A 25,737-nucleotide genomic window follows, 5' to 3' on the forward strand; every position below is an offset into this window, starting at 1 on the left:
CAGCAATAAGCCTTCATTCTTTCATAGTCGAGTCAGAAAGATCTGCTTCACTTTCCGCAACAAATCCCCTCCTTTCGCCTTGTCTGATCGGGTTAGGAGCGCCGCACAACGACGCTCCGCTATAATCGCTCGAATCTTGCCAAAAGCAGCGCGAATCTCACCGTCTGGTATCTGACTCAGTGGTTGGTCCGCTCACTCAATTACACATGCACACACGTCGGCGCGGCTAAATGTGCACGTTCAGTGAGGGGGAAAAGAAGACGGAGCCCACCAAGTCCTTACTGAGAACACACACGGAGCGATCAAGCCATGCCAGATCTTTAGGAAAGCGTCGTTCAAACAGCTTTGCCGAGGAATTCAACCAGGAATACACAAAACTGCTCACCTAGGCCAAGAAACTTTAAAACAAAACCTAGCATAATTTGAGCACTATTATCCATTTGGGATTTAGAGGAACACAACCCAAATTTCCATCTTTTGACTGCCAAACACAAAAAGCGTTTATTTCCCCACGAGTATTGCTTGCACAAAAAATAGCCCTTTTCTCTTTCTTAGTAGCAACCGTTGAAAACCTTTTCAATTGGAACAAGAAGAGGTAGCTGAACCAAACAATTAGGCGACGATTAGACGATTATTCGGTTAATCGATATTTTGTTATTATTCAGGTCACAGTATGAGAACACGATACTAATAATCGTGACATTTTAGAAGCAATCGGTGCTCCAAAAAAGTACAATTAAATGTATAATGCTCTTTATGTGGCAGTTTATATCACAAAAATGTTACTTTTGCGTTCAGAAAGTTGGATTTCGCATACTTTTTGAACAATAATGCCTTTGTTATATTGTTTTGTTTCTTCATCCTGACAGACAATAGATATATTTTTGTCAAGCATGTGATTGGACAAAGCCTCCAATACGAATCATCAACTACAACACATGTAATACATATCCGGAGCATCTTGTAATAACGATAGGAAACAGTCGTACCTTTACAAGTGGTGGTTCTACAATGGTCCTTGAGATGGGAGCAGTTCTTGCCCTCGTAGTCTTCGGGACAGGAGCAGAAGTAGTCCGTGGCCCGGTTGAAGCAGCGAGCCCCGTTCTGACAGGGGTTGGGCGAGCAGTAATCGATATCCAGCTAAAAGGGCGGAGAAATGTGGGGACATTTTAGCAAAAGGTCTAAAAACTGAGCAACAGGTCACGCTTGAGTTCAAGTCCTTCAGATGTCGAGACTTTCAGTGAAGTCTTTCTTTAGTTTAGAGGAAGTCCAACTTTCTGCCTAATTTAGTTTGGAATTACCATGGTTTTGTTTTGCTTTAGTCTTGATTTAGTTGTAGTTTATTCCTTGTTTATTTAGACATGGTTTTGCATGCTTTTTAGGCCTTATTTGGTGCCGTTTTGAGACCTGGTTTAAATTAATTTGTATTATGTATTTCTTTGTTTAGTCTGGGTTCACTAATTTCCTCCTACTTTATTCCTGGTTTAGACCTGCTGTTAGCCCATGTTTTGTACAACTTTACCCCTGATTCAGACTTTCCTCTTTTGTAGGTATCTGTCCATGTGAAAAGTCTGGGAATCTTTCTATTAGATAAAGTGGTGAACCTGATAGCTGACATAGTTTCTGCTACACTAAACAGAGCAGAACCCACAGCATCCTCCCTGCAGGCCGTGCCAGGAAAGAGCACACGCACAACACTCGGAGGAAGAAGGAAAAATAAGGCGAAGACACAGGAGCCGTCTTCAACCTCGAGGCTTCAGCGGAGAAGAATGTATCCCGCTGCAGAGCCAGGAGCAGATTCAACAAAGCACTCCCTTTTTAAAAACCAGGACTGGGGAACAACAGACATTTACAGGGTGGGGCAGGAAAACTTTACAAGGGATCCAAAGATACAGGACAAAGAGGTCTAATGGATGGACGAAAACAGTCTGCTTCGAGTCAGAGAGTCCCAGTAAAATATCAGAGGTTAATTTATTGTTCAATTTCATACAATAAAAACTAAGCCACAGCAGCTACAGCCGTATTGTGGTCGCGGTCAAAGGAAGTACAAGACTGCGCAAGAGAAATACGCTATGCAACTCCTTCACCCTCTTGTCTCCGTGGAGATGTTTTACTTGGTTTGGAACGTTCCTGAGTATGGCATTTAACTTATATTTATTAAATTGCAGGTGTTACGTTTAATGCCATACTGAGAATTTTCTGACAAAGAGAAAACATCTCCATCAGATGCTAAAAGAAACAATCTAAACTTTATTTTGGACACAAAGGGATCCACATAAGAACAAATTAAAAGAAAATACAATAGACAAACGACACCATAATAGCAAAGTTATGCAGTGCAGCTTTCATTCCTGATATGTTAAACGGATAGCCAATATAAAGTCAAGGAATCTGAAGGAATAGCCAACAAAACTTCAACCAAATGACCGGGATACTGGATAGCACTAGCTAAGGACAGTATGCGTGATTGTTGTAGTGGTCTCATTTACCTGGCAGAGATTCCCTGAGAAGCCAGCCAAACAAAGGCACTGAAATCCATTGACATCATCTTGACATCGTCCACCGTTCAAACACGGAGAACTCGCGCACTCGTCAACGTCCCGCTCACATTGTTCACCGGCAAAACCAGGAGGGCAAACGCAGCGATAGCCATTAACCAAGTCCTGAAGGTGCAACAGAAAATAGTGTTCATTTTGATTCACATTTCATTGATTCAGTGAGTGTTCAGCTTTTTGCATATTCGTCTTCTGGATGTAACTTTTAAATAATCATCAACTGCTTTTGGAATTGGGAAAATTAAAATATAATCCGACTTGTATGGAGGAAACAAAACACAGCTCCAGGAATTTGATGAGAAAACAACATTATGAATGCTCAAAACCATGTCATAAGACCTCTAAACTTGATGAACTGTACTGGCAATAATGTACATGTGAAACCATATGTCGTACATGCTGTAAGTTTTGAGCAATATTATCAGAGCTGTACAATTATTTCAACACATTTTCCTGGCACCGACTCAAGACAATAATGTTTATGGAAATTCAATCTTGTGTGGTCAAGGATCTTGTGTGTCCCTCCCTTCGAAAGCCGTCTGAACCCACTCCCCCCAGATTTGTTTTCAGTGAGGAATTCCACAACAATTCCTCTGTCAATTTCAGCGATTACAGTTTCCAATGTCTATTTATACACTGTAAATACCTCATGCATCGTCTGAAAGAATATTTAGACAAACAAGAACTTTGGTAAACACGCAGTGAAATATGGAAGAGATGGACCATTTTGAAAAGAAGTTACCTTGCAAGTTCCCCCATTCTGGCACTGGTCTTTGCAATCATTTATATCTGCAGAAACACACACACACACACACACACACACAAATAGGAGGATTAACAATGAATGGCTTGAATACAGAGCCTTTTAGTAAACAAGCCTTTATGTGTCCCATGCTTTTTAATGCGACAGTAACAGTTGGATAATGTGGGGTGAGAGTTGGTGCAAAGCGCTGTTGCACAACCCTGTTCGCTGCCAAGTGAAACTAGTCGTGGGATTGTTTTGAACCGCCTCTAATCTCCACAGCCTTGGCCCCTGCACTAGTTTATAGCGATACACAAGACAGGCAACACTGTGCATTTGAAGAAGGATTCAACTTCATGTTTTTGAGAACATTGTTTAGCCAAATGAAGGAATAAAAACATGTAAATACACATTAACATGTAAATTGCAAGTATTCACAGAGCACATCAACTAAGTCACTGGTCAAATCTTGTAAGGGTCATTATAAAACTGTAAATTGCCCATGTGAGAGATAGAATTCTATTTCACAATGATAAAGAACATATTAAAACAAATGTGTTTAAATGTTTGCTTGGATTGGATTAAAGATGAACATTGCGATCTGGATTGGCACTAGAATGTCCTGCCTGCCGTGCATTGCCACATCTGCTTTAATGTTTTATTTAGCTGTGGGTTTCTGAGCACAATTGCTGAATATAAACTGCCAATAAAGAGGAAGTTTAATTCAGCTCAACGCCACAGAGAAAGCACACAAAGCTAGAGACGGCAGGTGGAAATATCAACTCTCCACTCACTGATGTCGCAGTTCTGCCCCGTCCAACCAGGCATGCAGTCACAAAAGTATCCACCAATCAGGTTACGGCACGAGTTGGCATTGACACAAGGTTTGCTTTCACATTCGTTGGCATCTATAAGAGAAACAAACAAAAGCAAACAGTTAGAAATGTTTGCATTTGCAGTTTTGAAAAGAGGAGGAAAATTAGGCTCACCGATCAGACACGTCTTTCCTGACCACTGGGGAGGACAGTGGCACTTAAAACCGTTCACCAGATCCTGACAGGTTCCTCCGTGGTTGCATGGATTAGTGGAGCACTCATCCACATCTGCACGGAGATACAAGTTGGGAGATTAAGTTTGTTTACAGTCAAATAAAAGTGTAGAATGTAGAAATGCCACATTTAAAGATGTTTAATGCCACAGCAAAAAAAATATATAAATGTGTTTATAGTGCTAGTATTATAAATTATATAACACAACATATATACAAATAATGTATACAATCTGGTGTATCCAAAATGGCCAAAAATAATAAGAAGTTCACTAACAGAGCTAAAACGATCTAATGATAATGTTGATTAAATGACACAAAAAGTGCTGATTACAACTGAAAATGAAAAACGTAAATAAGGGTATACGGTGATATTTATGCACTTTTGCAATTCATTATACAAACATTTTGCGTGTGTCTGATATTTAAACATTAACCCCTACCTAAACTAATAAAAGGCATTGAGATAATCATTTTTGTCAATATCGCCCACGCCTATGTGCAATATAAAAGTTACTGAAGTGGCTCTAATCATAGTGAGGTTGGGGTTGAGTTAATGGTTGTAGTCTTACTGATGGAGCAGGATTCTCCGCTCCAGCCCGGCGCACACTGGCACTCGTAGCCCTGACTGGTTTCCGAGCAGCTCCCTCCGTTCGAACACGGGTTTGAGAGACAGGCATGTTCAGCTGCAACGAGAAAGACAGTTTGAACAGCAGGTCCATAACACGCCCCTCTGACTCACGCAAAACTGTGGGAAAAAATACCTCCCATTTAGTCAATTTATGAACATTAATTATGTTGGATTGAAAATGGCACTGTATAGTCCGCGTTTGAAGCTGTAAAAATAATTAACTTAAACATGTTGAAACATGAAACTATTAGTGACTAACCTTCGATGTGCAAGGTTGCCTAAAATACTAAAACACCAACACGAAGAGAAAAAATCAAGTCCCAAGCTCCGACAGAGACTCTAGGTTTAAACTAATGCAATATGAAATCACTTAATTTTGATTACAATTATTTATCCAATCTAGGGTTGTATCAAAAAAAAACGATACTAATTGATACTAAAACTAATGGCAGGCTGGACAAAATTGGACCTGAACTGTTTTAGAATGATTTTGATCTTTATCAGAACTAGTACGTATATTATTTTGAGTTGAAAACGAGACTATTGTTTTTATGTTTTTTTGATATGATTGTGGTATAAAAATCAGTATCGAGTATCAAGCCAAATCCTTTGTATCGTAATTGAGTTTGACATTTTAGTAATGCTATTCTAATCAATTACATGCATTAAGTGATAATGAGAACGCCAAAGCCAATTTGTCTAATTTACAGTGGTTTTTAAACCCTGAATCAGTGGCTATACTGTATAAATTTAAATAAATCCATTCTTGCAACCACAGATTAACTTGACCCATTGTCCATCTTATACTCTACTTGACCAAAATACCTCCACTCTCCAGTACTCAGTGTCAATAAATCCAACTCAAGGGTCAACAGCCATCCCCCTCACAGCCGTCCTTCCCCCTCGTCCAAAAACGTACTCAAATTCCCCCCATCTCTCTCTGATGACCCGCGCAGCAGACCACCCCACCAGGAAATCAGCTTTCATGCTAAGTTGACCTGACCAATGCACCATGACTTCCCTCTTCACTTGCCGCCGTTCTTCAGCTCAAGTTGAGAGCGTGGCGGGAGGAGTTAAGGATGAGCGTGTCCCAAATAGATCAAAAATCAATGATCTACTAAATGAATAATGAAAAGTCTGAGGTGTGCAGCCAAGAAGGTGGTTACTCAGATACAGACGCTTAAGTATATGTAAACAAAACGACCGCGCTCCAACGAATGGCGCTAAAACCAACCAAGCAGAGAGTTTTCTGGGAAGAATTCCGAAATATTTGAAAAAAAAAAAAAAGGCATTCAAATTACTTTATTAGGGTTGGGTTGGGCAATGTTGACACAATTATATCAATCCAACAGAAATGTGTTAAAACATGGCTTTAATTGTATTAGTAGAGGTTTAATTGTCTGTAAAATTGATTACAAAAGTTCAGAAATATCACCTTATTTGAAAGTTTGCAACATGTCTTTTTATATTAGCTCTTTCTGTTGCATTTTCCCCCAATAAATTAACTCAATATATAAATTATGCATATCTTCAAACAAAACTTACAATACTATCTAAATATTGATATATTGCCCACCTCTTCTTATAGGTGCTATTTCATTTTGTATTAATAACCATTCGTTTTTGTCAAGTAAAACCTCAAATAGAAATCTGGCTGTGCAACTTTTAACATGCAGTTCCTTGAGGGGTCCGTACAGAAGAGGCAGATGATGCAGAGCTGCGCCCTGGGGCCCCTGACTCCACAATAGCCTGACGCACTCCTCGTTTCGGACCTCCTGTTACTAAATTCACCGTTTCCTGACATCCCCGCAGTTAAGCTGTCAGCACCCCGCTAGTTTGAGATTTAATGAGGAAAAGTCCATCATCTCCTCAGCACCGCACCCATCTGTCTGTGAAATACCTAAGACGTGAACAGATGACCGGAGCCTCAAGATCAAACCGGAGGATTACCTGATTTGGAGGCACTCAGGCCACAGTGAAAATAGATTATGGACGAGTTATCGCCTCCTCTCGTTACGCAGTCGCTCACCTCTGACCTTTAGGCTGTGCTCACAACAGGACACAAATGGATCATATCATTTGATCTCAAGTCATCTGCCACGCATGGTCCCAAACTTGTTTCTCAAACAATCAATGATTTGCGCCAAGATCAGTACTAAAATCTCCACAAACCCAACTCAGATTATTACTGTTTGCCGAAGCCTGGAGCGTGTAACAAGAAAACAACCCTTTCTTTGACCATCACTGAAAGTTGTACGCAGGTCTGTTCAGCAATAAAATGTATGTTTGTGGAGTTGAGGTTATCTGTGTGACTTCACTTACCCCTCTCGCAGTTGGCTCCGGAGTAGCCCTCAGCGCAGGTACACTGGTACTTGTCCGGTCCTGTGTTGCTGCACGTCCCACCGTTCAGACAGGGCTGGTAAGTGCCGCAGTAGTTCAGATCTTGGAAAGTTTCCAACACGTTTAGTTTGTTTTGAGACAACAAATGCCACTCCTTTAAAAGTGCAACTGAAATAAGAGAGGATTAACCTTTATCACAGAGATGACCGCCCCAGTTGGTGCCGCAGAGGCACTGCCAGGGCTCCACACAGGTGCCATGGACACAGCCGGGGTGAGGGATGCACTTGTCACAGTACTGGCCCTGCCATCCGTACAGACACCTGCAACACAAGCACCAGTGTTAAGGTCACAGAAGGAAGGAGACATGTCTTCTGCTGCTGTGAGGCATATTAGTCCAAACACAAAAACTACCACTGCAATTTCCCAGTGGGAGCTGAAACACTCTTATCTGGTGTTTATTCCTTTAGTCCATCTAAAAATGCAGCAATAATCTGACCCTAATGAACCAACATTACATTACAGAAACAACAGCTTGTTTTCACAATAGGGCTGAGGGGACTAAAGGGACCACAAATCAATCTGAAGTAGCTGTGTTTTTAAGCAACAGCTTTAAAACAATGGTTTGGGAGAGAGAAAGAATATTATACATTTCAAACACAGCATTAAAAACTAAATATCACTGCTCTAAAGGGACCTTTAGCACAGCTAACATTAGTATGCTCTTTAACAACGGCATGCTTGTGGCTTGGCAGTCACACCATCTCTGCACAGAGTGGTCCAGCTGGAGTCACTGCAGCTCATCGTGGTTCCCATGAGTCAGGAGTCAGGCTGTGCCTGGAGGCCGAGGAGGGAGCACTCTGGCACTAAAATGTCCAGAGCCATAATTACACTGATAGTGCTGCCCTTCTCTTTCAGGCCTCCATAATTAAGAGAGCAGTGCAGTCTGCTGATAAGTTTGCTGTTAAAAGGTGGTGAAGTGGCACTACAGTACTGCAGTGCTGAGTGCAGGGGCAGGAAACCCTGTGTCCCTCCAGGGAAGCGCCACACTGATTAGCCCCGAGAAACGGACAGGCTGTAAAAATAAACACGTGGTTAAGTAAACCTCAGTCTGTGATTAAAGCAGCTATTCTTAAAAGTGCGCTAATCCTGTCATGAGAAGCAGATCTCTCAGCGACAGCATCCTAAATAATTTACAGTCATTACAAAGCCAAATTACTGAGCAGCACAACATTAGATTATGAACTGCGGAGCACAACGTCTCAGCAGAAGTATGAAAGAAATTCTGTCTGACAACAGTGACACGTGGATCAAACCGCTCCTCCTCTGTGAGAATTTACGACATTCGTAAATTAACATAAACTCCATTAGCAGAAGTTTGAGTTGAATAATATTACAATTCCTTATCGTTGTCATGGGAAATTGCTCACTGCACCAGTAGCAGAGCTTGCATTAGGAGGTTTCTGGCACAGTGCATATACACAAAGCAAAACCAAAATTTCCAAATGTAACCACACCTGTGCACAGACTAAAGAAAGTCAAACTCTGTGTTCTGCCAGTGGCCACACAAGCACTTACAAGAAACCTTATGATGTCAAAGGCTTGGGAAAAACAACAGGAGTCGCAGCACAAAATGAACTCATCAACCCTGCGCTTGATTTACAGCCAGATAAAAGAATTAAGAAGACTATTACTCAACTCTCAACTTAAGGACCACGACTGAACCTGCTAACAATGCACAAGCCTGGATACCCATCTGCCCCGGCCTTTCCTCCAGCGCACACAAACAGCATTAGGGAGCCATTAGCTAGACAAACAATACACTCGAAGACTCATCCAAATCTTGTGCATGATTGAACTGATAACATGTGCGTCATTAGAGCATGTGTTAGACATAGGGACCAAGCAACCAAGTCAATGCCTCTACAATAAAGAACATACAAACATTTATTGCCATTGTCAATGAACAGAATTCACAAACATGGGAACTTGCTTTGGTGATTCGGTGCAACATAAAACAATGATAGAACAACCTACCGTATGTGCCACTTATGAAAAAATATCACTCAAAATACATTCTTGATCGAGGATGAGCTTCTAGTTGTGGCTGAACACGTCTTGACTGCAGATCTTATTCATTTTATTGAAATATTGACCGTAGAAAGGTGATATTAGCATGAATCACAATGTTTTCCAATCATTTTACCAAGAAATACTGAAAAGTAGGATGCCAGAACCTGCCGCCACAAGAACAGTTTCTTTCCACCTTTGGATTCATGAACACTTCTAAACACCTGCCACTTTAACTACGATTTAATCAATCACTCACTGCACTGTTCACTTTCTGCGCTACATCCGTAAATTTAAGTGTAAATTCTGTGTACATAGTGAGTCTATTTTTTTTTTCCATCGTCCTATAGTGAATTAAAATGCATGCCCTTTTTGATTTTATTTATGCTGTTTTATTATTGTTCACTGTTTTATGTTGCACCGAATCACCAAAGCAAGTTCATATGTTTGTGAATTTTGATCAAAGGCAATGGCAATAAACCTTTCCTGATTTAAATTCTGAAGTTGATGCTCTACAGGTGTCACCGTTATAAAGAATAGCAAATGTACATATCACAGCTACAAGTTTAAGATCAAAATGAATGTATTCGTCACTTACTTGCAGCCGCCCGGCTCTGTACAGGATCCATGTTCGGTGCTGCAGCCTTGTCGACAGATAGCTACAAACGAAAAGAAACAGGACTTTATTTTAGCTTCTCTGTTTTAAGCACTTCATAATTGCAGCAGTGAATGATAATTACTCCTAACTTTTTCATTTCAACCACAGGGAATAAACACTGTTGTCAACAAGGCCTCACCATAAGCCATGATTCATAGCTCAATGTCTAATAAAAGTCTAATTCCTGTGGCACGGGAAAAAAAAAAGAAAATTTATGAACAAAGTGGCTATTGAGAGGCAGGAAGCAGCAGACAGTGTATCAGTCTGAATCTCTGGCTCTTCATAAGGCCGACTTCAAAACACTGAACTAGAGGTGGCTAGCAAAGAGGTACTGTGTAACATTTACTTGAGATATGTTTCTGAGGAAATTTTACTTCTAGCTGTACTATTGGTGAATCTACCTATAATTGTACTTGATATAGATGATTTTATATTTGCTATAACCTTTCTTTGTTGTGTGTGTGACACTTGGGGCATTATTGTGATGACAAAATGATTAAAAGATTAAAGCTTTTGGCCAGAAATGTGTTAAAACCTGCCTGTAAATTTAGTTGTTAAGGTTCAGCTTAGTATTGCACTAAAGTAAACGGTAAAAAATACCTTAATATCACTTTGTATACTCACACTGCAAGTTTCTGCCCTTTTCATAGTATTTTACTTGACTGTATTTTCTATATTCTATTTAAAACAATAATGTAAATATTGATATTTGTATATAGGACACAAACCATCCAAACAAAATGAATAGTTAAATAAGTAAAACCATTTCAAAACTTAATTTAGTCTGTGCCTTGAGGAAATGGTTCTACAACATTTTAAAGTACAGGAATGATTTCATTCAGCACTTGGGCCTTTTATGCTTGGAAATACAATTCAAATTTTTGCTACACTCACTTATAATATAATTCATTTTGATTTCTTCATGTTTAATTCAAAGGCAACATTTATCTTCAGCTCTGATACCCATCCTCTTTGACCTGTAAGAATAACCCCAAGCTTACCTGTGGTGCACTCAGGTCCCGACCAGCCCTCGAGACACGTCTTGTTCCCGTTGCTGTCGCACGTATAATGTCCAAAAAACTCATCTCTCGGACGACAAAACTTATTGCAGCCAAATCCGTAATAGTGTTCGTCGCAGCTGACACGAATCTGATACTCGAACTGCGCTGGAGGCCCGGGATGCGTGAGCTTTTGCCATTGAGGGCTCGGGTTGATCATTCCAGAGAGCAACGCCTTTGCTATTAACCGTCCATCGGCGCCTAAAACACACAATTTCACATTATTAGGCCAAGAACGGGAATGCTGCATCTTATCTGGTGAATGTGGATGATTTTACAGCAGGGAAACCAAAATATGCTCGCACAAATCGCCGAAGCTCTCCAAGATACTAGATTGTATGTAATTAACGCAAGTATGTGTATTGGAGGAGATGTACAAGAAGAAAATGGAGAAAACGAGAGAGGCTGGAAGTAATGAGCACTTTAACTTTTTTTTTTCTTTTTTCTCACGCTCTCTTTTGCAAATCGCTCCGTCGTTTCTGATTCTCGGGTTTACACCTTGGGGTTATTCCTGTTTTTGCTTTGATACGGCCCTCCATCCATCCATTTTCTACCGCTTGTTCCCTTTTTGGGGTCGCGGGTGACTGGAGCCTATCCCAGTGACTTCGGGCCTTAGGCCGGGTACACCCTGGACAGTGGCCAACTTGTCGCAGGGCTTGATACGGCCCTGTTCTTTGTAAAAGTGACACCTAAGTAGCCACGCTTTTAACTTTGCTTTAACCTTGTCAGTTTAGAGCCTCTGAATTATGCCTTCTTTGTTCTGTAACAAACTATGTCACACTCCTTTCATTCATGTTTCGCTCGTGGGCTTTCTGTGTAACTTTGATCAATTCTAGGTACACGTTGGACAGTGATTTCAGCTCGTCTAGGCCAACATTGAAACAGACAACAAACAACCTACCAACCAGGCAACACAAAATAAAGCAAAAGGCATAGTCATCCATAGGGCTGGCAAATAATATCTCAATAACTATATTCAGAAAAGACTTTATATAACTAAGACATTGATATAAATGTCTTGGTTTAGGTTAAAGTCTTGCACACAAGATGTGACTGGATCATAAAATGAATCACATAAGGGCAGAAATATCACTTTATACCTTAATTTTAATAGTATTAGTTATAGATTATATTCTCAATATTCAAATTTTGCATAGCTCCAAAACAACAATTTCAATTTATCTCTCAATTAAATAACACAAAACCAACTTGCACTTACTGTGATGCCCTTTTGTCAATTCTAAAACATGATTCTTAGTTTGCCCCAAAAAGACCAATTCAAAATATAATATTATACAAATCAGAGCTTCTGTTTTCCTGCTTTCTCATTCTCAGGTTGGCAGCTCGGGGATATTGCAGCTCTTACTCTAGTATTGACACTGCCCCATGCATTTTCACAGGCGAGGACACCACCGCCACAGCAGCCATAAATTACAGTCTGTGGACACCGGCGCTGGGACGTGGGCCACGGCACCATCAGCGCTTTTCCCCCCACAGCCTCATTTCTCACAGACATTCTTCTCCTCGCACCAGTCAAAAGGTCTCGGACTTTTCACACCAGTTACACTTTACGTGGACTGTGCAGCTCCATAATGCATGATTTAGCACACATTGGGCTGGGGAAAGGTTTCTTTAGTTGGGCAAACAAGGACGAGGTCATGGCTTTGGTGAATGGGCAAAGGCTGAGCCGGGAGCGAGAGCCGTAATGAGCTCTACAAACAGAGCAAACACACTTAAACTGAGCAAACATGGCTGCCACAGGGCCCAGACACTGTATTCACTAAAGCAGCACACTACAGAGGAAACACACTACTGAATACTGCAATAGCAATGAGATGGATGAAAGAATACAACCATAATGACATAGGAACTTAAATCAAGAAGTCATTACTGAATATTATTCTTCTGGTCATAAACTAGGTCTATATTGAAGCTAAACAAATACTTTTTTTTTGAACAGTTTAAATCAAATTAAAGATAAGATCATGATTGTAAAATCTCATACGTTTCCATGGGGACATTTGTATTAAAACAGCTAATACTGTAGTTTAGACCCAGCTTCCTCTTTAAAGGTGACATGATGTGATTGTGTTTTGACTTATTAATTGCTATAGCAACAGTGGAAAATGTCTATCACTCTGAAATAGGGCGGAACAATTTTTGATTTTTTTGAATTGTGATTTTTCTGACAAGCATTGCGTTTGTGATTAGATTTACGATTCATGTTTTGATTATGTTCAAAGTTCCCATTTCAAACACATCCAGAAGCATTAACATTTCATTTAACAGTTTGTAGAGGTCTAAACTACAGGATTTAGACATGAATAGGCACAATATTTGGCTGTTTGTAGAGGACATTGTTTGCTAATTGCGACCATTAAACTTTCAAGTCGATTGCGATATTTCTTGTAGCCTGACACTGAAACCCATATATTAAATGTGTTTTGAGAAGTAAATGAATATTGATTCTTAAGTGTTTGCCTTGAGATTCACTTTTTAGACATGTAGCCGTAGTTAGCGTTTGTACAAGCCTCAGCGCATTAACACAGCTCATTCACTCACACTCCTGCACTTGCTACTTGCTTTCTAAATCTTCCACCTGGGAGCGAATGAAAAATGTGTCACACCAGTTATTTACCAAGCGCGGCCAAGCAGAGGTAGCTGACCGCTGGGTGAATCGCCCCTCGGTGTAGTATGATGCAATGCACACAGAGAGAGAGTAAGAGAGAGATAGTGAAGACACGGGTGGAGGCAGAAAAGAGTAAGATAGAAGATGAGAGAGGATGAGAGAGTGAGCGATAAAGCAAGAGTACGCTCATATATTTGCAGTTCTGAGGAGAATATAGTGGAGTGAAGCGAGGTGAGCAGAAATCACAGGGCCTGGCCACATTTCACATTGATCTGGAGGCCAGAGCTCGGCGGTGAGGCATTTCTCTACCGACTGCTGGCCCGCGGCGCCGGGAGTAGCACGTCCTTACTACCTGCTGCCTGGCTCAGGATAAACATAAACGCTGACTGAGACCAGCTTCATAAAGTCATTAAGGCCCAACTTTGGCAGTAAGATTATCAATAAGCAGAGCACTGGACTGTTATGTCTTTAGTACGGGATAAATGCAATGTTTTAAAAGCAGTGGTTTACAAACAGGGAAGCACAACATAAATTATGTCATATTAACGTATGAAATGTTTTAATGTTTATCGAAATAACAGAACAGAACAAAATGACCTCTGAGGCTAACAGCGCTGGGAGCTCGCCTGCGCAGCTCATGGAGGCTTAACCAGCATTGAGTGTGTACATTCAGGGGCTTTTCACACCAATGCCCTAATAGCTCTCTGGGGAGCGGCAAATACAGCAGAAATGACCGAAACCTTGATGACCTCGGACAGACCTGCATAAACAAGCTGGGATAGAGCCCTCCCTGAGCTGGGATCACGGCCTCACCTCTGCCTCACCAAATAAAATAAAAGTTAGATTCAAATTGAGACTGCAGTGCTATTCCCACATGCATGAGAGGTACAACCACAGCTTTCACAGATAAACTCAGAGTGTAGCAGTCGTGTGAAGTAAAAGAGCAGAAGAGAGTGGTCCACCTGTGTCAGAGGTAACTTTAACCTAAAGACAGTGGCCCCCCATGCGGAGCCCTCGGCCCCGTGGCAGCGCCCGGGCGAGCTGTGTTTCACACCTCAGTGACAGTTAGACAGTGTGACCCTGACCCCGACTGGCAGCACCTGCCATCAGTCATCAGTCCAATGAAAACATTTTCATAGTGAACAGCAGGCCCTGATACGCCCTCAAACCCCCCACATCCAGACTTCCTCCTCTCTGTCTGCAGCCCTGTCCCACCTCGGAGCCCCTCTGCTCGGGCACCTGTCAGCACACACTCCCCTCACGGATGCACTCAGACCCAGAGGACCCAAAGACAGGACCTGGGTCGGCAGGAAGTATAAACTTCCTCCTCTGACCTTCAACACACGACTCCTCCAAGACTCCAGTGAGAGTGAGAGGAAGGACAAAGGGGAGGCAGAGGAGATGGAGAAGGCAGATGAGGACAATACTCACCACTGGTTTCATTGCTGAAGTCCAAGGCTTCCACTATCAAAGTGTACGACCTCTGGAAGAAAAGAGACAACAGGAGTTAGCTGCAAGAAACTAGATGTTCAAAATTCTTCTGCGTGTTAGTAGTAACCATGCAAATTGTCACATTTAACTATTCAAAATAAGAATGCAAAATGGACAAGGCGACTAATGCCTGATGACATCAGGAGCACACGAGTGGTTTGGACGAGTCAGATAAACCAAAACACTGTAGTAAAGCTGCTCAACACAATCTGGAGTAATGAGCCGTCAAAATGAAAACGTAGTGAAGAAGAAAAAAAAGACGCTGAAATGCCAAAACCATGTCTTCGTCTCCACCACGGTAACACTTTCCCCCAAGTACAGTTTTTCCACATGTTTATGAAATGTGGTGAGACTAGGCAATGGAAGATGGTTATTTTTCTCAGACAGCGCTGGTTTACAATGTGTATGGGTTTTCTAATTTCATGCTCATTTGTAGAACTGTAAAAAGGAAGGCAAACCCCAGCTTTGAGGTAGAAAAATAACACTATAACAAGCAGGATTATATATGAAATGAATGAGACAAAAGGGGGAGATGGCAGGGCCGACGGGGCAGAGGCGGGCTGAATGAGCTCAACTCTGGAGGGCCTGTCTTGGTTTCAGCACTCCCAAAACGCTTTGTCTGATTCGGGGTCGGTAGCGCTCACACCAGTATCACCTTACACATTCACTCGGGGCTGCGCCTCAGTCACGGGGAAGCGAACAATGTGTCTGTGGAGTCAGGGAGAAAGTATGCGCTGGTGACAAGTCCCTCGCAACAGAAAACTGCTCTTTCACATCCTTGCTCCCTATTCCTGCTCAGAGGCACGACAGCAATCCGACATAGCAACCGGCAATGACTTCACTGTAAACAAACCTGCTGAAGGAAAACCCCTGAGCAACTCGTCTCAGGGAAAGTGCATGACGCACTCCAAAACATTTTTTCACCTTGTTTTGTCAGGCTTTCCTCCTGTTTAATAAAGCAAGTGTCTTATCCTTTGCCAGTTTCCCCATGCAATCAAGCAATTCAGGAGAATATCAAATTGAGATTTTTCTGTTTGTTTTGTGATTGCAATTATATTTTGTAAAATGATTGGCTATAAAAGATAAGATAGACTGGGACAAAATCTCGTGCCACAAAATACAAAATTGTGTCTCGTCCTACCTTTAAACTAACAACTGAGACATGTAAACATATGTAGTAACACAAGAATCACTTCATGTTTAGAGGTCTAAACTAGGTTAGCACATTTTAGGATTTTTCCTTTGTTTACTAATGACATTAAATCACCTAAATAATGGCAATCTTTGTTATTTTCTAATTATGCACTGCAATTAATCCTGCTGCCTCACTTTCCACCAACATAACAACGCCAGCATCTGTTAGTTTGCCAGTTTTCCATTGCAATCACACAAGCTATCATTTAATACGGCTCTCCCAAACTATGGTGTTTTCTGACTCATAATTACTGGCTGTAATGACTTTAGGCAGAGCTTGAGTAACGCAGTCATGGGGCAACGTGATACCTCATCAATGTACGACACTACAAGCGACAGCCAGCTATATTAACACCACGAACACGAGGCCTCCGCTTCCCCTCCGAGCGCTTAACAGTATCAAGTTCAGTCCTAGCGCTTAATGCTTAGCCAGCAAAAGCCTCTGCTGCGAAGACAAATACATGTGGCCTGGAGAATTTGGGGGATTTCACCATTTGTTCCTTCTTGGGTTCATACAAGATTATTTGGGTGGGTCAGACTATAAATCCCACTTGTGACAAAGGCTCAAAAACAGGAAGTCAACTGGAAAACCACAACATCGTCAAGTATTTGGACATTTTCACATGAATAACGGTTTGTCATCTTGTCCTGTACTATTTGTTATCAGAAAATGACCAAATGTCTTGTGGTATATTATGCGTCATACTTAAGTGACCTTCTGAACCTAAATTTGTTTCCCGGTTCAGCGATAATCGTTCTTATTCAGGTCACAATATGGCAGTGAGTTACACTTAGTGATTTAATTCAGATAATCTATACTCCAAAAAGGTCAAACTAAATCTCAAATCTTTCCAAACACTTGGTACACCGGCTCTGCACGTAGACATTCTCACCAGGAGAGAGTGAAAATAATCATATCAATTTGGATGGACTGCTGTCATAACACATAACGTTTATTAGATTACTGGCTCTGAGAATAAAGACAACCTAACACGCCCTAAACTGGCATGATTTAGACTTGTTTCAACTTGGGAGTGATTAAAGCATCAAGATCCCACCTCTGAGAAATAAAGTTATTATAGTTAAGACACATGACATTGGCTTCAAGATTCAATCCAGACAATAATTGTATATATGGTATGTATGGTTGAATGGATTGATGTTTACTTTGCTTGTACCGTAATTACAATAATTAATTTGGAATGTACATTGTAGAGTATGTCTATGAGGACTGTACGCCTTTAGTCGTTCAGTCAATTAATCCGTCAATGGAGTTTCTGATTATATTATTATTATTTTAAGAATTTGCACAAAAGCAGAAAGGGGAAAGCATTGAGTGAGTTAGTTGACGTTTTGGGAGTGACTAGACACCACAGTTTAATCTGCTTTTTACTTATGACGGTGCAGTTTACTGGTACTTCACAAGAATCACCAAGAATGTATTTGGTTGACTACCCTAATGTCTCAAAAGTCTGGTCTGACGGAGCTTCAAACTGCCTCAATCAAACGTGTTTACTGTACATAGAAGAGATTGCTTTAACAACAGTGAGGATCAAATCAGTGAGTTCAACAGTTTGTATGCCATAATTGTTTGTTTTTTATAGATTTTTTACTGATTGTGATGATAACTTTTGCTCTTTAATTCAAGCAATTTATGGGACTTGAAACATATGGTTTATATGCAATAAAACTGTAGTAAACTAGGACATTCTCAGTCGACTAAACACACGCATTGTCAATCGATTAGCTGACTAAACAGGGAAGTGGCACGAATCTGGCAAAAGCTCAAAACTTTGTCCCACCCAAACTGCACTTACAAGATGACGAATGTATGCGAGTTGAGGCAAAAACAACAATTTATGCAGAAAAGTATGAGAAAACAGCCTATTTATGTGAAACGGAAGATTCAACCCATGATTCACGCCCAGCTTGCTCACTTCAGACTTTCTCATTTCCGCTGCTGTCCCATAGAAATCCGTAAAATATGAATTAAATGTGGGTCAACAGACACACCATCGACCAAACGACGAAAGGCCGACAGCTCTTGAGGCCAATATTGAGGAATACATTTGTTTGTAACACATGAGACTTTGGAGTACATGTATTTTGACGTATAGGTATGTAATAACTACTTAGTTTATATTCAGGATTATGTTATCAAAGCGAGTCTCAGGGGGCTGCAAGCTGTCTCTAACAAGATGCCTGTTATTGGTATGTTTGGACAAAATAAGTGCTTCCAGAGATAGAGAGATAGAGAGATAGAGAGAGAAAGAGAGAGAGAGCATGCCTCCCCATTCACTCACACTCCATAACTTCTCAGTGTTATCAGACTGCCAGTGCCAGGTTCACTTTTCCCAGGCTCCAGCTGACTCACAACTTCTCTTTGAACTTAAGAGTGGACACACACACACACACACTCAAGTACACACACACACGACACACAAACGCACACACAAACGCACAAGTCCAAGTGCAAAAAGTGTGTGGCCATATGTCTTCTTCTTCTCATCTCCGCCGGCCAAACAGACGGTGTCCAACAACAGACATGTAACATCAGTGATAAGAATCAGCCCAGCTCGAAGCGCTCGGTCCTGCCAAAGAACACTACTGAATCCTCTTGCTAGGGGAATTTTCCCAATACACACACAGAGACGGGAGCGAGAGGTCCAGCCCTGCTCTGGAACGGGACTCCATAATAAAAGATGTTTCAATAACTGGAAAGCGAAGGTCTAATACAGTGGTTCGCAAAAATGTACGGACAATTTGACCTGGCAAGACTTCTGTAATCAGATAAATGAATAGAAATGAGGACAAACCAAGATATTTTGTGATTACTAACCGCAGTTTAATGAGTTGAATAAAAACTGTCCAACCACCTGCGGAATTAAGGATTGTGGTCAACATTTCACTGCAGAAAAGCTAAAATTTTAGAGATAAGCGTATTAGTTATGGATTTATTATCAGATAAAAGTGACATTTCAGTCAAATTGATCACAAAAGTGCTGAGATGTCACCTTATAACAGCTCTTATCAGCTCTTTTGTAGCATTTGTCATAATATCTACTTGATACTTAAATTTTGCATACCTTCAAAACATTCACAATATCATAAATATTTTGACATAGTCTGGCACCACGATTTGCAAACCATTTATTCTCAAAATGTTCTAGAGGTTTTTGCTCTGTGTTTCACTGCTCGCTTGTAGGAACTGACCAAGGAACTGCCCTCAATAAAAGCCAATGCAAATCTGATTAGGCTCGTCCTGGTACAGATGAAATGTAAATAAAACCATATTGACTCTCACTGTTGCTATCAGCTTTCCTGAGTCAATCAATTCAACGCTATCAACTGTGAGGATTGTGATTAATACGGCTGTAGCACACCCATCGCACCTCAAAGCTTCCAGGCGCTAATGACAAACTGCAGAGAAGGAATGCTTGTTGAAGGATTTTTGTCAATACAAGAACTTACATGAATAATGGACCCTTTATTAAGTTTTGTGTTTAGGTGCATTACCTGGGATAACCTCATAGACACCTTCCCAAAAAAAGGGAGTTTGATTTTTGCCAATGAAAACAAAAACATAGCATCAACTGATTTTGGACCTGTCTCAAGTCAAACATAATTAGGGCAAGGTAAAATGAAAGACATATTCAACCAACTGTCTCCAAGGGTCTCTAAGCATGAAGCAAAACAATAACACACATGTGATTATTGCCATTACAGGCGTTTTGATGCATGTCACGGCTCCAAAAGGCTCAGGGGCGGTGACAAATCTCAATGTTCACTTTCAACCGCAAGACGCTGTTGGTGACGCAAGGAAGAAAGAATAACAAATCAAATACTTTTCCACTTCATTCTGTTGAGTACTTTGCACTTAACTGCCACATCAGAGCAGATAATAGCAAAAATAAATGTGTTATTACTTTCACAGCTGCCAGCAGCGTTTACTTCGGGTTCGAGCCAATAATTATGACAAAACTCACCTGATAGTGGTGCTCTAAAGACTATGGCTTGTCAGAATGTCTATCATCGTCACGTCAGGGCAGTTCCACATCTAAACGTAGACGGCGGCATAGTAAATTATTACGACTAGCTGCAGAGTTTGCAGAACTAAGGCGCCAACTTGACTGTAAAGATTGCATAATAAAAAGACAATGGTTGTTTTTTAACTAATGCAGTGGTTTTCAGAGTACGGTCACATGGCTTGAGCACTATCTCAGGTTTACAGACAAAAATTTGCTCAAATGAAAAAGGTTCAAACTAAATCTGGTTAGCCTGCCCCAGGGCAGCTGTGGCTAAGGAAGTGGAAGGTTGAATAAAAATTGCAATGTTTAGCACTTTAACTAACTTGAAAGGAATAATTTAAAGATGCTCAAGGCAACTTTTCTGGATGGAGAATCTGTCACCTCCTTATCTCCGTGGATAAGCAATTGTTTTGACAGGAATGTTTCTCAGTATTACCGCACATTAAACGTGTCTATTCCAATCTATGTAGACCCTGTTTCTAGTCAGATCAGTGGAGAGTCAGCTTAAAGTAAGACTACGTATGTTTTTCAAGGTTTTGTTTGAGCAATAAAAACAGCTGTAATCGAATAAAAGCAAGCTAGATAAATGAATGTCATAGTGTGGAAAATTCTAGGCAAAGCAATATCTCCATGGAGACAAGCAGACAAAAAGTAAAGACTCCAATCAGAAAAGTGGCTTTATCAATGCTGAGTCTACTACTGCTGCTTCCTGTTGCTTGCCCTGCGCTGCATTACAGCTGCACTAGCTCCATTATGTTTGATAATCCTCACTGAAGTCACCGAGGGCGACCCATTGTCCAGCCTTGATACACTTTTGTGAAGCAGCTCGACCCACACTTCTATGTAAGATAAAACCATTGTATTGACAAAATGTCCAAGTTGTATGATGAACGCTAACATGCTAACGATGTCCCGGCAACAGTGTGCATCTGGAGGTCTGCCTTAACTAACCTGAAGAGAGACATGTGTGTAGCCTCATTAAGTGCAGCGGTTACTGTGGGTGGCAAGGTTAAAGCGATGAAATGCCTGAGGTCCAACCAAGCGTGACTTAAACAAAGCCCTTGGCCGGGACAAGAGGCCAACTTTATGCAGAGACCAAAAAGAGGAGAGGAGGGGGACATCAACAGCCTCATGAACTCCAACAACCCAACAACCCAAATGCACCACACCGCCATCTGTCCGCAACAGCCAATCAAGTGATGAAAAGGACAAAGAGTGATATCATACCTAACCTGACGATTGTAAATGTGCACTCAAGTAGAGCTCTTGGATAAAACGAGTAGAAGGGAATGCAGCGACCACCTCCTTTCTGACCACTTTCAATAGAAAACACAACTGTCATTGTGTAAAAGGCTATTCTCAGGCCCACCTCGTATACGTCATATCACCAGGTAATGGATTTATCCAACAGGAATGTAGCTATAAACTGTGCGACAGCTGTGACAATAAAGTAAATATGGTGGTGCCAAACCGTAATGATAATAAAGTACTATAAAAGCTTTAATGGCATGTTTCATCATAAATGTTATAGATGGTTATTTAAGATCTTTATCTTATGGTATCTGTATCCCTTGAGGTCTTTTTGTTCGCCTGCTTCTGTTACACATGTGGTTGCTTTTGGGGCTGGTCGTCTCAATGGTGTCATTTTTCTATGCACTGACCTGCCAGTTTTTTCTTGAATAATGAGCTCCAACAAGTCAAAAATATGTTCAGGCCTGATACACAGTTGTTATTACAGTCCATATTTAGCCCAGGGCCATATGTTTGACAGTCTGTGTTGTGTAGAACATGGTTAAGTCTGTATGTGTAATCAACGTGTCATTACAATGGTTTAAGTGCAGCTACAGTCCTCGAGGCTGGAATACATCCAGTGTCATATTTCAGTGTCAACAAGTGTTGTTTTCCACTAGAAACGATTTTCACCACATAACATGAAACTAATCCGGCACTAAGCATTTATGCTAACTCAAGGTTACCATAGAGCGGACATAAACAGAAACTTTTGTCTTTTAAAAAGGTGTGAGGCGCCAGTGTCTAAGTCGAGGGCAAATAAAAAAATACAGCCCCTATCAGATTGCATGCTTCCCTGCCGTGAACATTGTTCCACAGCCTGATCGGATCATGGGGGAAAACCAGGCTGAATGATCTGCTCTGCCTCTGCTGCATGGGAACTACTGAGAAAACGGCCCCATGCAAGACATTAAACACGGCCGTGGTCTTTACCTTACTACTTTTGAGCCCAAAACTGTGCATTAGGCAAAAGAACCTAATCTAAAAGTAATAAAAGTAAAGCTTAAACGTGACATACCCATAGCAGAGCACTGTGCCTCAGAACTACAGTATCAGACACTGGTGGTGGGGGCATCGGGCCAAGTGTGGGGTTAGCGAGTCTATGCGGAGTGAGCGCACTTTTCATTATATCGAAATGTGCTCCACCATGGCAAATCTTCTCTCACAGACCTACAACCACGCTCCCACAAGCACGTCAGGGCCATTTATTTACTCTCACACCAAGAAGAGCTGACACGAAGGAAAGGAGAAGTATTTGAAAGTACTTTTTACACTAAGCGGGACTATGAGCCAAAGAGTGGAGGGATCGACTCACTCAACTGCCAAACACAAGAGCTGGTCTAGAGAGGGAGGCAACATTTTTCACTGTGTTATAGAGGATAACTACAGTACTTAGAGAAATGGAGTGTGTTCAAAGGCTGTCAATTAGTGTCAAATCTATCTTTCATCCAAATTGCTCTGTTGTGTAATGCCTTATATGCAAACTAGTTAAAAAAAAAAGCAGAAAGAAAAAGACAGGTCTAGGCCTGAAACTGAGAAATACCAGCAGCACCTGGTAGAACTCACATAAATTGTGGAAAACCAAGGGTCCTTGTTCAAAAAGAATACTTGACAAAGAGCCTAACACTACCACAAGAGAAGTGCACTCTTCTAGTTTGTTGTGATTGGTGTCGAGGTGGGTTCGGGGTCGAGGTTGGTGACTGACACAAGATAATTGCTCTGAACTGAACTGCAAACAGAGATTTTTGTCTGAAGAAGCCCGTCGAGACGCACAAAACAAAAAAGTAGCCTCCAGAAAAAACAAAACAAAAAAAAGACTCACCGGCCAGGCAAAACTGAAGGGCAAAACTATCCTGGATTTGTCATTCCTGTTCGCGCTCTTGTAAGAAAACGTATTCCCTCCCAGGACCGGCGTAGATCCCATTCCGAAGCTGCAGGGCCCCGCGGCCGAGACCCGAGACTGGTATTCCTTCAGACAAACTTTAAAAAACGTGTCGCACTCGCTCTGGGCGCACTTTCGGTCCGCCGTGCTCCGCGCGCCGTCGCAGCACGCGCCGGTGTGCAGCTCTCCGTGCGCGTTGTGCATCGACAAGATTTGCAGCTCGAATTGTCCGGACCCCACTGACACCTGTTGAAGACACGAGAGTGAGTTCCAACTCGCCACAATTCCACACGTCGCTACACTCCAAAAACAACACGCTCACGAGTTAAAAACATAAACGTAAACACTGCCGCTTTGAAACATGACTTTTTAACGCGAGCGCGCGGAGGAATCACACACGAGGTAATGACGGTGTAACGCGAGCATGTTCCGCGTTTCGTGACTTGACACTTGCCACGGGAAAACACAACATTTCAAACGGTTTATTATGACGTTTTCGGCCGGTAAAACGCACGTACCTTGGTGACAAAGCAGAGTAAAAAGGCGGCCACGACCGAGCCTCGTCTCCACACCATGACTGCTCCAGGCTGCTGTCGCCTCACGGTTGTTGCTTGTATTAGTTTTCTGGCCGACACACGGCTCCACTGCTCTCCTCTGATTTAAACATGCACGAGTGGGAGAGAGAAGCACGACGTCCCCGCGGGGTCATAAGACAAGACAGACGCTCCTCTTCCACGTCTGAAGTCCTCTCTCTCTCTCTTGTGTGTGTGTGTTTTTTGTTGTTGACGCGCACTACTCTCCGTCCTCTCGCCGTAGTCCACTTGTTGAAGGAAGTTTATTCAGTAGCCATGCGCCAGCCTCGTCCACTGCTCGCTGACTGACTGACTGACTTGCAGGTCCCGAAGAGGCGCTCACTGCACAAGTTGAACAAGGGGGGAGTGTCCGCGCCGCGCTGCATATTCATGAGGAGGCGTGGCCGGACACGCCCCTGCAACAACTCAAGGTAATGATATATTAACTACTGCAGCTTCTTTGTGGTGGAAAAAACACACACAACCGGGCATAAGCCGTGTGTTCTGCCCTCGTGTTACATATTGATAGGTTCTTTTACAGCCCACAAGTTCAACGTGAGCCTAGTGTCACATATTGATAATCGTAGTTCTTTTACAGCCCACAAGTTCAACGTGAGCCTAGTGTCACATATTGATAATCGTAGTTCTTTTACAGCCCACAAGTTCAACGTGAGCCTAGTGTCACATATTGATAATCGTAGTTCTTTTACAGCCCACAAGTTCAACGTGAGCCTAGTGTCACATATTGATAATCGTAGTTCTTTTACAGCCCACAAGTTCAACGTGAGCCTAGTGTCACATATTGATAATCGTAGTTCTTTTTGCAACCCACAAGTTTATAGTGAGTGGATGATCAGGAGACACGTATCAATTTGCACCCACTTCAAATCCATAACTGACCACTACTTTCTTTACCCCAGTTGAAGATTTATGCCATCTTAAAAATGTTAATAGCAGGTTTTACTGTCCTCTAAATATGTGCAGGTGCTGTAAATCATTCGAATTGCAAAACTGGACCCAATTTAACAAGGCCAGTGTAGACTCAAGGGCATTTGGATAAAACATAAATGCTGGCTATGAGAGACATCTTGCAATGTGAGCCTCGGAAAAGTCATTGGGATTCCACCAAGGAGCATGTTTTTTTTTTTTTAATAATGTGAAATCCATGCATTCTCCACCGCAGGGTCGGACTTGTATTGCGTTGCTTGTTTAGCACAGAAGCTATGAATCCACTATGAAACTTTACTGAACTGAAAACCACAAATTATGATTAGTTATATTTCCTCCCTGAATCATTAAAGAATTATGGCTTTAATTTGCTATACATTATACTGGACATTTAAGGGTTTACGAGCAGAAAGTTAAAGGCAAGTTTTAAGACACAACAAAGAAAGGAGAAGATCCACACATTTACGAGATTCATTTTTGTTTAGATTGTTTTATTATTTGTTCATCGACCACCAGTGATGATTAATGCAGGTGTAGGGCTTTAGGTAGCAACATTTCAGATCAGAGAAAGGACATTTAGGTTTAAAACAACTGGATTTCAGCA

At 41.6% G+C, this 25,737-nt stretch overlaps 1 protein-coding gene across 2 annotated transcripts in view; it reads right to left on the reverse strand.

Annotated features, from left to right (window-relative positions):
- The window catches only part of jag1b (jagged canonical Notch ligand 1b), a 35,701-nt gene extending 11,385 nt beyond the window's left edge, over window positions 1-24,316 (reverse strand). Inside the window, exons 1-13 of one of the 2 annotated variants that reach the window (XM_072437485.1) lie at window positions 24,132-24,316; window positions 23,554-23,859; window positions 15,160-15,211; window positions 11,043-11,300; window positions 9,982-10,042; window positions 7,506-7,636; window positions 7,299-7,418; window positions 4,918-5,031; window positions 4,287-4,400; window positions 4,092-4,205; window positions 3,298-3,344; window positions 2,490-2,663; window positions 990-1,140 (exon numbers count right to left, since the gene is read on the reverse strand). In XM_072437485.1, coding sequence (XP_072293586.1) covers window positions 990-1,140; window positions 2,490-2,663; window positions 3,298-3,344; window positions 4,092-4,205; window positions 4,287-4,400; window positions 4,918-5,031; window positions 7,299-7,418; window positions 7,506-7,636; window positions 9,982-10,042; window positions 11,043-11,300; window positions 15,160-15,211; window positions 23,554-23,859; window positions 24,132-24,188 — 1,699 coding nt within the window. In that variant the 5' untranslated portion in view covers window positions 24,189-24,316. The remainder of the gene's footprint in view (window positions 1-989; window positions 1,141-2,489; window positions 2,664-3,297; window positions 3,345-4,091; window positions 4,206-4,286; window positions 4,401-4,917; window positions 5,032-7,298; window positions 7,419-7,505; window positions 7,637-9,981; window positions 10,043-11,042; window positions 11,301-15,159; window positions 15,212-23,553; window positions 23,860-24,131) is intronic. The other variant, XM_072437486.1, reaches the window with a different exon arrangement.
- Between the last annotated feature and the right edge of the window lie 1,421 nt (window positions 24,317-25,737).

Source organism: Eucyclogobius newberryi, unplaced genomic scaffold, assembly GCF_026437365.1.
Source record: "Eucyclogobius newberryi isolate DKJ021-1_F unplaced genomic scaffold, fEucNew1.0.hap1 SCAF_8, whole genome shotgun sequence".
NCBI classification, from domain to species: domain Eukaryota; kingdom Metazoa; phylum Chordata; class Actinopteri; order Gobiiformes; family Gobiidae; genus Eucyclogobius; species Eucyclogobius newberryi.